General features: G+C 51.6%; 1 protein-coding gene across 5 annotated transcripts in view; it reads left to right on the top strand.

The window, feature by feature from the left end:
* The window catches only part of neurl4 (neuralized E3 ubiquitin protein ligase 4), a 71,150-nt gene that overhangs the window by 34,764 nt on the left and 21,019 nt on the right, over positions 1–15,367 (top strand). For 3 of the 5 annotated variants that reach the window (XM_033016295.1, XM_033016293.1, XM_033016297.1), the window contains 6 exons: positions 2,511–2,616; positions 4,627–4,796; positions 8,473–8,601; positions 11,227–11,372; positions 13,988–14,203; positions 15,005–15,103. In XM_033016295.1, coding sequence (XP_032872186.1) covers positions 2,511–2,616; positions 4,627–4,796; positions 8,473–8,601; positions 11,227–11,372; positions 13,988–14,203; positions 15,005–15,103 — 866 coding nt within the window. The remainder of the gene's footprint in view (positions 1–2,510; positions 2,617–4,626; positions 4,797–8,472; positions 8,602–11,226; positions 11,373–13,987; positions 14,204–15,004; positions 15,104–15,367) is intronic. The other 2 variants (XM_033016296.1, XM_033016294.1) reach the window with 1 other exon arrangement.

Here is a 15,367-nt window from a genome sequence, read left to right as displayed (position 1 = left end):
AGGGGCTCGACCTGGGCCATCCACTTTGTTTCGGGCAGGGGGCGCAGTAGTGGGATATTGTGGCCACTGGCACAGGAGATCTATGGGACAGCGGTCGAGTTGCTGCCTCACAGCGCCAGAGACCCGGGGTCTCTCCTGACTATGTGTTTGTACCCCGTGACCTGCGTGGGTTTTCTTCCCGTTCTCCGGTTACCCCCCACACTCCAAAGACGTGCAGGTTTGTAGGTTAATTGGCTTGGTATAATTGTAAATTGTCCCTAGGGTGTGTAGGATAGTGTTAGTGTGTGGAGATCGTTGGTCGGCGTGGACCGAAGGGCCGGTATCCTCGCTGTATCTCTAAACTAAACTAAACTAAATCAGGCGCCAAGCTATCGTAAGTCTCAGCCAAGATTGGGCGGGATCTCTCTCAGCCCTGGTTATCTTTCTCCCACCTTCCAGGTCATGCACCATCACCCTCCACCCAGACCAAGGTGCTTTCCACATATGTTTAAGAAGGAACTGCAGATGCTGAAAAATACAATACAATACAATACAATTCAATACAATACCTTTTATTATCATTTGAACCTCACAATTTGGTTTCTGCAGCCATACAAAAAAAGAACCAAGACACACACCAACACAATTCAATTCACATAAACATCCATCACAGTGAGTCCTCCTCACTGTGATGGAAGGCAAAACTTAAACATATCTCTCCCCTGCACTCCCCTCTCCCCCTCAAATCGAAGGTAGACAAAAATGCTGGAGAAACTCAGCGGGTGCAGCAGCATCTATGGAGCGAAGGAAATAGGCGACGTTACAGACCCTTTCCTAACGTCACCTACTTCCTTCGCTCCATAGATGCTGCCCCACCCGCTGAGTTTCTCCAGCATTTTTGTCTACCTGCCGAGTTACTCCGACACTGTGCCTTTTTTTAAAAAGGTTAAAATAAAACCTGTTGAGTAACTAACATGGAGACAACAACTTACTGAGATTCCATCTTCGTGATAGAGGGCTAACTTTTTCCACTCAAAGGGTGGTGGGTGTATGGAACGGGCTGCCAGAGGAGGTAGTTGAGGCCGGGACTATCGCAACGTTTATGAGACTGTACCTGGATAGCACAGGTTTGGAGGGATACGGGTCAGGTGGGACTAGTGTAGCTCGGTCGTGCGGGCTGGGGTGGGCAAGATGGGCCGAAGGGCCTGTTTCCGCGCTGTATCGCTCTTATGATGTGGGGGGGATTTGCGCGGATTTTGCATTTATCCATTGTAATTAACACCTGCATGCATCTGCAGGGGTTCATAGTTGTATCTGCAGTGTGTGTTGACTGAGAATGTACCTGGATCGCTTTGTATGTTTGAGCAAGTGGATGGGGCGCATGAGTGGGGGGGGGGGGGGGGGGTGTAATGTCTAAAGAGTATTCATACATGGGTGTTTAATAAGGAACTGCATTGCTGGAAAATCGAAGGTAGACAAAAATGCTGGAGGAACTCAGCGGGTGAGGCAGCATCTATGGAGCGGAGGAAATGGCGACGTTTCGGGTCGAGACCCTGATGCGGGGGGTGGGGGGGGGGGGGGCGGGAAGAAGAAAGGAAGAGGCGGAGACAGTGGGCTGTCGGAGAGCTGGGAAGGGGAGGGAGAAAGCAGGGACTACCTGAAATTGGAGAAGCCAATGTTCATACTGCTGGGGTGTAGACTACTCAAGCGAAATATGAGGTGCTGCTCCTCCAATTTGCGGTGGGACTCACTCTGGCCATGGCGGACCAGAGAGCAGTCCTGAACTACTATCTACCTCTTTAACCATATAACCATATAACAATTACAGCACGGAAACAGGCCATCTCGGCCCTTCTAGTCCGTGCCGAACACTTACTCTCACCTAGTCCCATCTACCTGCACTCAGACCATAACCCTCCATTCCTTTTCCCGTCCATATACCTATCCAATTTATTTTTAAATGATAAAATCGAACCTTCCTGCCTCCACCACTTCCACTGGAAGCTCATTCCATACAGCTGATTAAAGAAGTTCCCCCTCGTGTTACCCCTAAACTTTTGTCCCTTCATTCTCAAATCGTGTCCTCTTGTTTGAATCTCCCCTACTCTCAATGGGAAAAGCTTATCCTCGTCAACTCTGGTGATCCTCGGATTATCCTGCACCTGAAGAAGAATCTCCACCCAGAACGTCGCCTATTTCCTTCGCTCCGTAGATGCTGCCTCACCCGCTGAGTTTCTCCAGCATTTTTGTCTAGCATACATGGTTGCTTGTCCTCTGCGTATCCAGGCGATGGTTGGGGCTGTGCGCTGGGTGAAGTATGGGTGTATGTGTGTTAAGTATCTACTCTTGCATGCCATGTATCTAAGGAGTGTACGATATTGATGTGTGGGAGTGTGTGTGCAAACCCAGGCCTGTGTATGTTAAAAGAACAGAATGGTTAAATTCATCGATAAAATATTGACTTGTATAGCACTTGTCTTGTATGTCCTCTGCATTTGTTGTCTATTTTAATGAGATTTTTCATGTCATAGTTAACCTGAAGACTCCCTCCTATTTAGGCGTTACAGCTATCCGTCCTGAGGATCTTGAGTTCCCCAGTACCATGACGGATATAGACTATGACACTTGGATGCTGAGGTAACCACAGGGTTTAACACGGCCTGGGCTTAGGGTTGGCTAAAATATTGTGACGGTACATAGAACCGGCCCACAATTGAAGGACAGGCCCTTCAGCCCACAATGTCTGTGCCGAACTTAACGCCAGGATCAATCCTTATGTACCTGCACCTAATTCATTGCTCCATAACTCAGCGGGACGGGCAGCATCTCTGGAGAGAAGGAATGGGTGACGTTTCGGGTCGAGAGACCCGAAACGTCACCCCATTCCTTCTCTCCAGAGATGCTGCCCGTCAATAGACAGTAGGAGCCATTCGGCCCTTCGAGCCAGCACCGCCATTCAATGTGATCATGGCTGATCATCCCCCATCAGTACCCCGTTCCTGCCTTCTCCCCAAATCCCCTGACTCCGCTATCTTTAAGAGCCCCCTATCTAGCTCTCTCTTGAAAGTATCCAGAGAACCGCCCTCTGAGGCAGAGAATTCCACAGACTCACCACTCTCTGTGAGGAAAAAGTGTTTCCTCGTCTCCCTTCTAAATGGCTTGCCCCTTATTCTTAAACTGTGTGTGTGTGGCCCCCGGTTCTGGACTCCCCCCCCAACATCGGGAACATGTTTCCTGTCTCTAGCGTGTCCAAACCCTTATATGTTTCAATAAGATACCCTCTCATCCTTCTAAACTCCAGAGTATACAAGCCCAACCGCTCCATTCTCTCAAGCATATGACAGTCCCGCCATCTCGGGAATTAACCTTGTAAACCTACGCTGCACTCCCTGCATATCTATCCAAAAGTCTCTTAAATGCCACCGTATCGACTCCAAGCAGCACCTCTGGCAACACATTCCAGGCGCTCGCTACCCGCTGTAAAATTAAAAAAAATTAACACATATTTAAACTTTACCCCTCTCACCTTAATGCCTCTAGTATATTCCTTTTTCCATCTTGGGGGTGAAGGTTCTGACTGTCTACCCTATCTGTACCTCTCCTATCAGGTCTCCCCGCAACCTCTGGTGATCCAGAGAAAACATGCAAGTCCATCCAAGGAATGTGCATTTACCTGTTTAAGGTAGAACTGCAGATGCTGGTAAAATCGAAGGTAGAGACTAAATGCTGGAGTAACTCAGCGGGTGAGACAGCATCTATGGAGAGAAGGAATTGGCGACGTTTCGGGTCTATCGACCCGAAACGTCGCCAATTCCTTCTCTCCATAGATGCTGCCTCACCCGCTGAGTTACTCCAGCATTTTGTGTCTACATTCGATTTTACCTGATCTATTCCCATCCATGTTTTTCTGCATCTCTGTAAGGTTACCCCTCATCCTCCTGCGCCCGTCCACTGACACTATCCTACACACACTAGGGACAATTTGCAGTCTTTACCGAAGCCAATTAACCGACAAACCCGTGCATCTTTGGCGTGTGGGAAGAAACCGGAGCACCCGGAGTAAACCGTCGCGGGGTAAGCGTGCAAACTCCGTACAGACAGCACCCGTAGTCGGGATCGAAGCTGGATCTCTGGCGCTGTGAGGCAGTGGTTCTACCACCCGACGGCTTTGTGTTGTGCTCCAGATTCCAGCACTCGCAGTCTTTCCAGTCTCAAGTTGATTGGGAAGGTTGGTGTTAAGGGCGGCAAGGGAGGAAGGTTTTTGGGCGCCAGTCACAGTGGCGCAGCGGTAGAGTTGCTGCCTTACAGCGAATGCAGCGCCCGGGTTCGATCCCGACTACGGGTCCCGTCTGTACGGAGTTTGTACGTTCTCCCCGTGACCCGCGTGGGTTTTCTCCGAGAACTTCGGTTTCCTCCCACACTCCAAAGACGTGCAGGTATGCAGGCCAAATTGGCTGGGTAACTAAAAATTGTCCCCAGTGTGTGTGTAGGGTAGAGTTAATGTGCGGGGATCGCTGGTCGGCACGGACCCGGTGGGCCGAAGGGCCTGTTTCCGCGCTGTATCTCTGAACTAAACTAAACTAAGTTGCGTAGCGGCCCCTCCACGGACCCCGCCTCTCTTGACGAGCTTTCCTGGTCGGCTTGCAGCGGTACGGCCATCATGCAGGACGGGAATACGATGCGGAACAACTACGGCTGCGACCTGGACTCCTTGACCACCGGCTCCCGCATCGGCATGATGCGCAGCTCCAACGGCGATCTGCACTATTACATCAACGGGGTGGACCAGGGAGTGGCCTGTTCCGGACTACCCCCAGGTAAGATGGCCGAGGGGACTGGTTATTTTGATTATTTTGCCTCTCCCTGTGACTCGTGTAAGAAAGAGCTGCAGATGCTGGTTTAAATCGAAGGTAGGCACAAAATGCTGGAGTAACTCAGCGGGTGAGAAGAGAGAAGGAATGGGCGACGTTTCGGGTCGAGACTGAATCTCCGAAGAAGCTGGATCAGTCTGGAGAAAGGTCTCGACCCGAATCGTCGCCCATTCCTTCTCTCCGGAGATCCTCTCTGTGTGACGTCTTTGGCAGAGCAGTCTACAGACCAAGCTGCAATTCATCCAATACCATACTTTCTGCAATGCATCGGTAGAAATTGGCGAGAGTCATTGGGAAGATGCCGAACTTCCTTAGTCTTCATACGTTATGGGAGCAGAATTTGCCCATTGAGTCTACTCCGCCATTCAATCATGGCTGATCTACCTCTCCCTCCCAACCCCATTCTCATCCCTGCTCCCCATAACCCCACGACACCCGTACAGATCAAGGATCTGTCGATCTCTGTCCATTGACATGGCCGACTGCCATAGGTTCAACACCCTCTGACCGAAGGACATTCTTCCTCGCCTTTGTCAATAGACAATAGGTGCAGGAGTAGGCCATTTGGCCCTTCGAGCCATTCAATGTGATCATGGCTGATCATCCCCAATCAGTACCCCGTTCCTGCCTTCTCCCCAAATCCCCCCTGACACCGCTATCTTTAAGAGCCCTATCTAGCCCTCTCTTGAAAGCATCCAGAGAACCGGCCTCCACCGCCCTCTGAGGCAGAGAAGTGCCTCAAGGTTGTCAAGGTGCACCCCTTGTATTCTGAGGCTGTGCCCTCTGCTCCATGGTCATAGAAACATAGACAATAGGTGCAGGAGGAGGCCATTCGGCCCTTCGAGCCAGCACTGCCATTCATTGTGATGATGGCTGATCGTCCCCAATCAATAACCCGTGCCTGCCTTCTCCCTATATCCCTTGACTCCACTAGCTCCTACAGCTCTATCTAACTCTCTCTTAAATCCCTCCAGTGATTTGGCCTCCACTGCCCTCTGTGGCAGGGAATTCCACAAATCCACAACTCTATGAGGAGGTGGACACGCTGGGTTGCTCCAATGGCCGCCGCTTCGGAGTGGCTGGTCCATGGGCAGATTATTGGTGACATTAATTTACGACCAGGAACTTGGAAACTCTCCACCTTCTCCCCTTCGGCACCATAGATGCTGCTTGGGGGGCGCACGTTCCTGTTGCCTTGATCAAAGGGACCGAGATCAGTGCCTTCGACCGCAGCGTGTAGCGGGTGAACCCTCGCTCGAGTTCACGATGCTACGCCGGCCCATGGGGGTCGCTGAGGACAATGGGGAGACGTTTGTTTTTATTTGTCGTAGATTCACAGAGTGACGCAGCGGGTAAACAAGCCCTTCGGCCCAACTTGCCCACGCCGGCCAGCATGTCCCAGCTGCACTCGTCCCACCTGCCCCCAGCCGCTTGGCCCATGTCCCTCCAAACCTGTCCTATCCTATCCTATCCATGTCTGAAGAAGGGTCTCGACCCGTGACGTCACCCAGCCCTTCCCTCCAGAGATGCTGCCTGTCCCGCTGAGTTACTCCAGCATTTGGTGTCTTCCTGTCTGTTTCTTAAAAGTTGGGATAGTCCCAGCCTCAATTACGTACAGTTTTGGTCTCCAAATCTGAGGAAGGACATTATTGCCATAGAGGGAGTGCAGAGAAGGTTCACCAGACTGATTCCTGGGATGTCAGGACTGTCTACTCTCTAGAATTTAGGAGATTGAGAGGGGATCTTATAGAAACTTATAAAATTCTTAAGGGGTTGGACAGGCTAGATGCAGGAAGATTGCTCCCGATGTTGGGGAAGTCCAGGACAAGGGGTCACAGCTTAAGGGTAAGGGGGAAATCCTTTATAACCGAGATGAGAAGAACTTTTTTCACACAGAGAGTGGTGAATCTCTGGAACTCTCTGCCACAGAGGGTAGTCGAGGCCACAGTTCATTGGCTATATTTAAGAGGGAGTTAGATGTGGCTAAAGGGATCAGGGGGTATGGAGAGAAGGCAGGTACGGGATACTGAGTTGGATGATCAGCCATGATCATATTGAATGGCGGTGCAGGCTCGAAGGGCCGAATGGCCTACTTCTGCACCTATTTTCTATGTTTCTACCTCCTCGGGCAGCTGCGTTTGCTGGAGGTTGAGGGGAGACTTGGTAGATGTATGTACAATTATGGGAGGCTTAGATAGGGTAGACAGTCTGAACCTATTTCCCCAGGGTGGAAATATCAACGACGAGAGGGCGTAGCTTTGATGAAAGGGGCTAAATTTAAAGGAGATGTGTGAGACAAGTTTTTTATTACATAGCAGTGGGTGCCTGGAACGCACTGCCAGGGGCTGTGGTGAAGGCAGAAACGATAGTGGCATTTAAGAGGCTTTTGGATAGGCACCTGGAGATGCAGGGTATGGAGGGATATGGATTGCGAGCAGGCAGAGGAACTTGGCTTATCTCGGCATGGACATTGTGCTTCTATGCTGTACTTCAGTTCAGTTTAGTTTAGTGTCACGTGCACCGAGGTACAGTGAAAAGCTTTTGTCGCGTGCTAACCAGGCAGCGGAGCGACTGTGCATGGATAGGACCGGTTTGGAGGGATATGGACCAAAGGCAGGCAGGTGGGACTTGCGTAGCTGGGACACTTTGGGCCGAAGGGCCTGTTTCCACGCTGTATCACTCAGTTTATTACAGTTAAGCCATTTACAGTGTACAGATACATGATAAGGGAATAACGTTTAGTGCAAGGTAAAGCCAGCAAAGTCCGATCAAGGATAGTCTGAGGGTCACCAATAAGGTGGACTACACCAGGTGTGGACCCGTTGGGTCCTGTTCCCCAACGCAATATTCCCCCAAACTGCGCATGTGCGGCTGATGGGCCCACACTGCGCAGGCGCGACTGCCGCGTTCAAAGATGTGCCGTTGACGGCAGAAATTAAGTTAAAGTTAATAAAGTGAATAGAAGAACCCTGGAGGCGTTTGTCAAATAGAACAAAACTTTCCCGTGGAGTCGAAACAACAAACAAACAAACACGATGAGAGTTTTAGTTATATATAGATAGAAGATAGTTCAACACCGCTCTCTGGTTGTGGTAGGATGATTCGCCTGATAGCAGCTGGGACTGGAAGTGTGTCCCTGGATCCGGAAGTGTGTGTTTTCACACTTTTGTACCTTTTGTCCGATGGGAGAGGGGAGAAGAGGGAGTGACCGGGGTGCGACTGATCCTTGATGATGCTGCTGGCCTTGCCGAGGCAGCGTGAGGTGTAGATGGAGTCTATGGAAGGGAGGATGGTTTGTGTGATGTACTGCCCCATGTTGGATAAGTGTGTACTTTAATATGGCCCCTTGACGCAAAATGCTGGAGTAACCCAGCGGGACGGGCAACATCTCAGGAGAGAAGGAATGGGCGATGTTTCGGGTCGAGACCCGAGAAGGATCTCGACCCGAAACGAAGGCCCTTGTTCAGAGGAAGGGTCTCGACCCGCAAAGTCACCCCAGCGATGCTGCCCGTCCCGCTGAGTTACTCCAGCATTTTGTGTCTACGTATCTTCGATTTAAACCAGCATCTGCCGTTCCTTCCTACACACTGTAATATTGCCTGCCTGTGTTCTCTCCCCACAGAGCTGTACGCTGTGGTTGATCTGTACGGACAATGCGTGCAAGTGTCCATCACCAGCGGCTCGTTACCGGTGGACAACAGCCTGTCACTGAGCAACGCGACTGAGAAGTCCTTTCCGCTACTCTCCCCAGGTACATGGTCCCCGCGCCTCTCGTGCTCCAACCCAGCCTGCCCTCCAGTGCAGCATCGCATCTACTCACTGACTTCAATGGCCTTTGTGCAGCCCATCTGTATGGAGTAGGGACCAGACGAAACATGTCGGAAGGAACTGCAGATGCTGGTTTAAACCGAAGATAGACGCAAAAAATGCTGGAGTAACTCGGCGGGACAGGAACTGAAGAAGAAGGGTCTCGACCCGAACCGTCACCCGTTCCTTCTCTCCAGAGATGCAGCCTGCCGCAGCTGAGTTACTCCAGCATTTTGTGTCGTGTCTTTGGAGTAGGGAGGATGTTGGTGGGGTTGAACGCATCACATGTGTCGGATGGAACTGCAGATGCTGGTTTACAATAGACAGTAGGTGCAGGATTAGGCCTTTTGAGCCAGCACGGCTGATCATCCACAATCAGTACCCCGTTCCTGCCCTCTCCCCATATCCCCTGACTCCACTATCTTTAAGAGCTCTATCTCTCTTGAAAGCATCCAGAGAACCGGCCTCCACCGCCCTCTGAGGCAGAGAATTCCACAGACTCGCAACTCTCTGGGTGAAAAAGGTTTTCCTCATCTCCGTTCAAAATGGCCGACCCCTTATGTTTAAACTGAAAATGGACACTGGAGTAACTCAACGGGACAGGCAGCATCTCTGGAGAAAAGGAATGGGTGACGTTTCGGGTAGAGACTCTTCTTCAGACAGAGAGTCGGGGGAAAGGGATACGAGAGGTATAAACGGTGATGTAGAGAGATATTAAGGATTTGCTGCTATCAACCCCTCTGGTTTCTCTTCATAAAAGTTCAGCCCAGTTAATTCAGTGATATCTTCCCTTAAAAAAATCCACGCTGGCTTTCTCCGATAGATCTGCTGCCTTCCAAGTAAAAGTTAGTCTTGTAGAGCCAGAGTATTGAGTGCAGAGGTTGGGAGGTCATGTTGCAGTTGTATAAGACGTTGGTCAAAGGTCAAAGGTCAAAAACTTTATTTGCCATTTGTGCTTACACACATAGGAACTCTTGTGCAGCTATTCAGAGAGTCAAGTTAAGTTAAAAATTAAAATTAAAGATTAAAAATTTAAATTAAAAAAAAAAAAAAATAGGCCACGTTTGGAGTATCGTGTTCAGTTCTGGGCACCGTGTTATAGGAAAGATATTGTCAAGCTGGCAAGGGCACAGGGAAAATTCACGAGGATGTTGTCAGGACTCGAGGGTCTGAGCTATAGGGAGAGGTCGAGCCGGCTGAGACTCTATTCCTTGGAGCGCAAGAGGATGAGGGGTGATCTTATAGAGGTGTATAAGATCATGAGAGGAATAGATCGGGTAGATGCACAGAGTTGGTGGATCAAGGACCAGAGGACATAGGTTTAAAGGTGAAGGGGAAAAGATTTAATAGGAATCTGAGGGGTAACTTTTTCACACAAAAATATGGGCCAAACGCGGGCAGGTGGGGCTAGTGTGGCTGGGAACATGTTGGCCGCTGTGGGCAAGTTGGGCCGAAGGGCCTGTTTCCACACAAGGATGAGTCGCACCCCGGCCACTCCCTCTTCCCCCCCCCCCCCCCCCAGGCAAGAGGTACAGAAGTGTGAAAACAAACGCACACCTCCAGATTCAGGGGCAGTTTCTTCCCGGCTGTTATCAGGCAACTGAACCATCCTACCACAACCAGAGAGCATCTGCCTCTGCCTCATTGGTGACCCTCGGGCTATCCCGAGGACGACAGATGGCACAATGGGCTAAGTGTTCGGCTGGCAACCGGAAGGTAGCCAGTTCGAATCCCGCTTGGAGTGCATACTGTCGTTGTGTCCTTGGGCAAGACACTTCACCCACCTTTGCCTGTGTGTGAATGTGTGTGAGTGATTGGTGGTGGTCGGAGGGGCCGTAGGCGCAGATTGGCAGCCACGCTTCCGTCAGTCTGCCCCAGGGCCGCTGTGGCTACAGAAGTAGCTTACCACCACCGAGTGTGACTGAGGAGTGAATGAATAATGCGATGTAAAGCGCCTTGAGTATTAGAAAGGCGCTATATAAATCCCATCCATTATCCTTGATCAGACTTTGCTGGCTTTCCCTTGCACGAAACGTTATTCCCTTATCATGTATGGTTTGGAGTACCCTCGGACTGTCTTTCATCTCATCAGGTTTGGAGGGATATGGACCAAATGCTGGAGGGTGGGACTAGTGTAGCTGGGGCAAGTAGGGCCGAAGGGCCTGTTTCCACACCGAATCACTCTATGACTATATCCATACAATGCAAGTGGCTCGATTGTGATCATATATTGCCTTTCCGCTGACTGGATAGCACGCAAGAAAATCTTTTCACTGTACCTCGGTACACGTGATGGTAAACTAGCCTGTATACTGGGTGATAGACAAAAATGCCGGAGAAACTCAGCGGGTGAGGCAGCATCTATAGAGCGAAGGAAATAGGCAACGTTTCGTCCCGAAACGTTGCCTATTTCCTTCGCTCCATAGATGCTGCCTCACCCGCTGAGTTTCTCCAGCATTTATGTCTACCTTCGATTTTCCAGCATCTGCAGATCCTTCTCAAACAAACTGTATACTAGGTGTTTCTTTGCTGCACTTGTTGACCTGTTCCCGCCCCCGTTCCTCTCCAGTACCCGGCATCACGCACCGCTTCCACGCCAACTGCGGCAAGTACGTGGCGCTGCAGAACGATGGCTGCCGGGCGGTCAGAGTCCACGGATTCTCCCACGGGATCGTCTTCAGCATGAAGGAGTTGAAGCCCGACGAGATCTTTGAGGTAAAGGGACGGCGGTGGGATCAGGCGGAGGCTGGGAGGCGGCGGGTGTGTTGGAGCTGCTGAAGGGTTTAGAGAGCAAAGATCCTATAGTGGAGCAAGATGGTCCACTCGACGAAAAAGACGTCGTACGGTCATGGGTAATATTCGGCCCCATTTCCGTAACCGGCTTCCGTCTCCGCACCAAAGATCCCGTAGGATAATAGTGCGGAGACGGAAGCCGGTTACGGAAACTTCCTCGTAAAAATAAAAGTTATTTGGTAAAAATCTTCTCCTCGTTTTCAGAATTTTAATTTATTAACACAAACTGTTCCCCCGCAACGTTAATTACACTGCGAGTCGGGTCGGGTTACGGAAACGGATGAAAAAAAGGCCCACGTTCCGCTGCGTTGCGTACTACACGTCAGCCCATTGCATTTAGAAGGAGTGGTCTATCTTGCTCCGCTATAGGATCTTTGGTTTAGAGAGGGTTACCTGTTACACACACAGACGTGTTGGTCAGTGAAAGGATGTGCAGGTTGTTTGGCAACCATGAATTTGTTTAGTGAAACAGCGCGGAAACAGGCCCGCGTGTGGGAGGAAACCGGAGCTCTCAGAGAAAACCTACGGGGGAGAACGTGCAGACAGCCCCCGTAGTCAGGATCGAACCTGGATCTCTGGCGCTGTCAGGCAGCAAAGGGCCTGTCCCACTTTCACGACCTAGTTCACGACCTCTGCCGAGTTTGCCCTTGTCTCGTACTCGCAGCATGGTCGTCACGAGGTCGTAGGAGGTTGTAGCGGGCCGTGATGCTAGTCGTAGGTACTCGTGGCATCAAGTAGGTCGGGGCGTTTTTTCTAGCACGATGAAAAATGTCCACGAGTAAAAAAGGTTGTGAATCAGGTCGTGAAAGTAGGACGGGCCCTTAATAACTCTGCTGCTGCACCACCGTGCCCTAATGTGCAGATGACGGAAGGAACTGCAGATGCTGGTTTAGATTAGATTAGATTAGATATCATTTATTGCCACACAACCAGGGTTGGTGGAAATTTGGGTTGTCTGCAGCGATACAATAATAAAGAACACACAACCACAATAAAACTGTAACACAAACATCCACCACAGCATTCATCACTGTGGTGGAAGGCTCAAAATTTGGCCAGTCCTCCTCCATTTCCCCCCCGTGTACAGGACCAGAGTCCAGAGTCAGTCCAGGATCGGCTCTTCCTCACCGGAGACCGCGGCTTTAAGTTGTTGTAGGCCGCAGGCTGGCGGTCAAGATTTAAAGTCCCCGCCGCAGCCAGAAGCACCGTAGACTGCAGGGCCGGCGGTCGAAGCTCCCCTCCAGGGGTGATGGTAAGTCCATGCCGGACCCGCGGTAGAAGTCGGCCGCGGGCCGGCAGTGATGGCTTCTTCTTCCCCCGGGTCCCCAACGTGAGATCCCGGGCTGTAGACGCCGCACCAGCTGGAGCTCTGCAGACCGCGGCTTCAGGCTGCGACTTCAGGCTGCCGGCTGCCCCGGGTCAGCGAAACGGAGCGCTCCCCTCCAGCGAGGGCTCACCCGCTCCACGCCGAGAGTCCACGCTGCGCCCGCCGCTGAAGCCCCGGGCGCGTCTCCGGGAAAGGCCGCGTCGATCCTTGATGTTAGGCCACGGGGGAAGCAACCTGGAAAAACTCGCCTCTCCGTGGAGGAGGCGACCGAAGCGGTTTCCCCCCCCCCCCCCCCCACACCACCCCCCACATAAAACACACAAAGAAACATTAAATACAGACTTTAAAACATACTAAAAAAATAAAAAAAGGTTGAAAAACTGACGAGCTGCATGACATGGCTGCTGCCAGAGCAGCGCCCCCTACAGAACTTTATACTGAAGATAGACACAAAATGCTGGAGTAACTGAGCGGGTCAGGCAGCAGCTGGGAAGAAACTGCCCTTGAATCTGGAGGTATCAACCAAATTGTCCAAGTTGGCGATATGCAGAGTACTGCCCTGCCGACGACAAAATTCAGACGGTCAGAAGGTTCACCCCCCCCCCCCTGCAGGACCTATACACCAGGGGTTGCAGATCCAGAGCCAGCAACATAATGGGGGACCCCTTCCACCCCAGCAACGGACTGTTCCAGCTGCTACGGTCAGGCAAACGCCTCCGCTATGAAAACAGAGGATGAGACGGAGATTCTTCCCGCAGGCCATCAGGAATGTAAACTCTTATCTCACCAGGGACTAATTTACTGTTGTGTTGTGTATCAAACCATTTTTTTTTCTTATCATGTAAATACTGATTCTGCTCTATTCTGTTCTGTTCTGTAGTTTTTGCCAGTTTCATTTCACTGCACATCTTGTATGTGTATGTGACAAATAAACTTGACTTCACTTGTCTTAGCTCCAAAGGCTAACTGGATAATGGTCGGTATAATTGTAAATTGTCCCTGTTGTGTGTGTGTGTGTAGGATAGTGTTACTGTGCGGGGATCGTACAGGTGGTCCGAAGGGCCTGTTTCCACGCTGCATCTCCAAACTAAACTATAGAACAATAATGTTATAAAATCAATTGTCCGTGTGCAAAAATGGGGTATGTGCGTGGAGCATCTGGCCACAGTGGGCTGAGCTTTCTCTCGCCCTTTTTGCTGCCCGCCCGCAGGTCAAGGTGGACGAGATGGACGAGCAGTGGTCGGGCTCCCTGCACATCGGCTTGACCACCCTGCAGCCCTTCGAGATCACCTGCGCCTCGTCGGGGCTGCCCGCCTCACTGCTGGAGCTGAGGTCGAAGGTCAGCTGGCTGGTCAGCGGCGCGGAGGTCAGGCGGAACGGTGCGCTGCAGAAGCAGAACTACGGCTTCTCGCTCGAGCGGCTGACGGTAGGTCCAGGCGGCTGGCACCGGCCCACGAAATCCCTGTTAAAAATGGCGTCCGTCCCCCCCGCACGCAGAGCCTCCGCGCAGTCCGCCTCGGCCCACGAAATCCCCGTTTAAAATGGCGTCAGTCAGTGTCCCATCACAGTCTGCCTTGGCCTACCCGATCTCCCGGTTACTCAACACTTTCGTTCCCATTCCCGCGCTGTTCTCTCTGTCCTGGGTCCACTCACCTGTACATGAGAGTAAATCACCCAATTACTAAACACTTCAACTCCCCCTCCCATTCCCACACTGACCTTTCTGTCCTGGGCCTCCTTCACTGTCGGAGTGAGGCCCAGCGCAAATTGGAGGAAGAGCACCTCATATTTTGCCTCATATTGACTTCTCTGACTTCTCCATCCCTCCCCCACCCTTGTTCTCCGACTAGTCTCACTGTCCTGATTAAATTTCACTGACTGTACGCCTCGTTGTCACCAACCCCTCAGTTAATGATCCATTCGACATTTTCACAGATCTGCTCTCGTTTTCACACCTTAACCTTCCATATCTGTTTCCCTCCCCCTCACATTTATCCACATTATACTGCATCTGCCACGCATCTGCCCACTCACCCAACCTATCCAAGTCACCCTGCAGCCTCATAGCACCCGCATCGCAGCACACACTGCCACCCAGCTTTGTCTCGACCCGAAACGTCACCCATTCCATGCCTCCATGCTGCCTGTCCCGCTGAGTTACTCCAGCTTTTGCCTCTTGAGCGCAGTGCCGTCCCTGCCGTTTTCACAGCGCGCTCTTGCTCCGCAGGTGGGGAACCGCGTGGGCGTGAAGCGCGGCAGCGACGACACCATGCACGTCTTCGTCGACGGAGAGGACATGGGCGTGGCGGCTGCGGGCATTGCCAAGGTAGGTGCCAATCGACCAAGCCAGTGCCCAGGGGGAACAGTGGGCGGCCGGTTTGGGGCCCTAAGAGGAGAAAGTGTTGGAAGATAGACACAAAGGGCGGGCACAGTGGCGTAGTGGTAGACCGCAGGAGACCCGGCACCTGACTAAAACCCCTGTCCCACGGTACGAGTTCATTCCAAGAGTTCTCCTGAGTTTGCCCTGATTCAAACTCGGGAGATTTACGGTAATGGCCACTGATCGGTACTCGGGGCTCTCGTGGACATT

The sequence above is a fragment of the Amblyraja radiata genome, unplaced genomic scaffold, assembly GCF_010909765.2.
Source record: "Amblyraja radiata isolate CabotCenter1 unplaced genomic scaffold, sAmbRad1.1.pri S43, whole genome shotgun sequence".
Taxonomy (NCBI): domain Eukaryota; kingdom Metazoa; phylum Chordata; class Chondrichthyes; order Rajiformes; family Rajidae; genus Amblyraja; species Amblyraja radiata.
The sequence above is the reverse complement of the archived record's forward strand: the minus strand, read 5'-3'. Positions and strand labels throughout refer to the sequence as shown.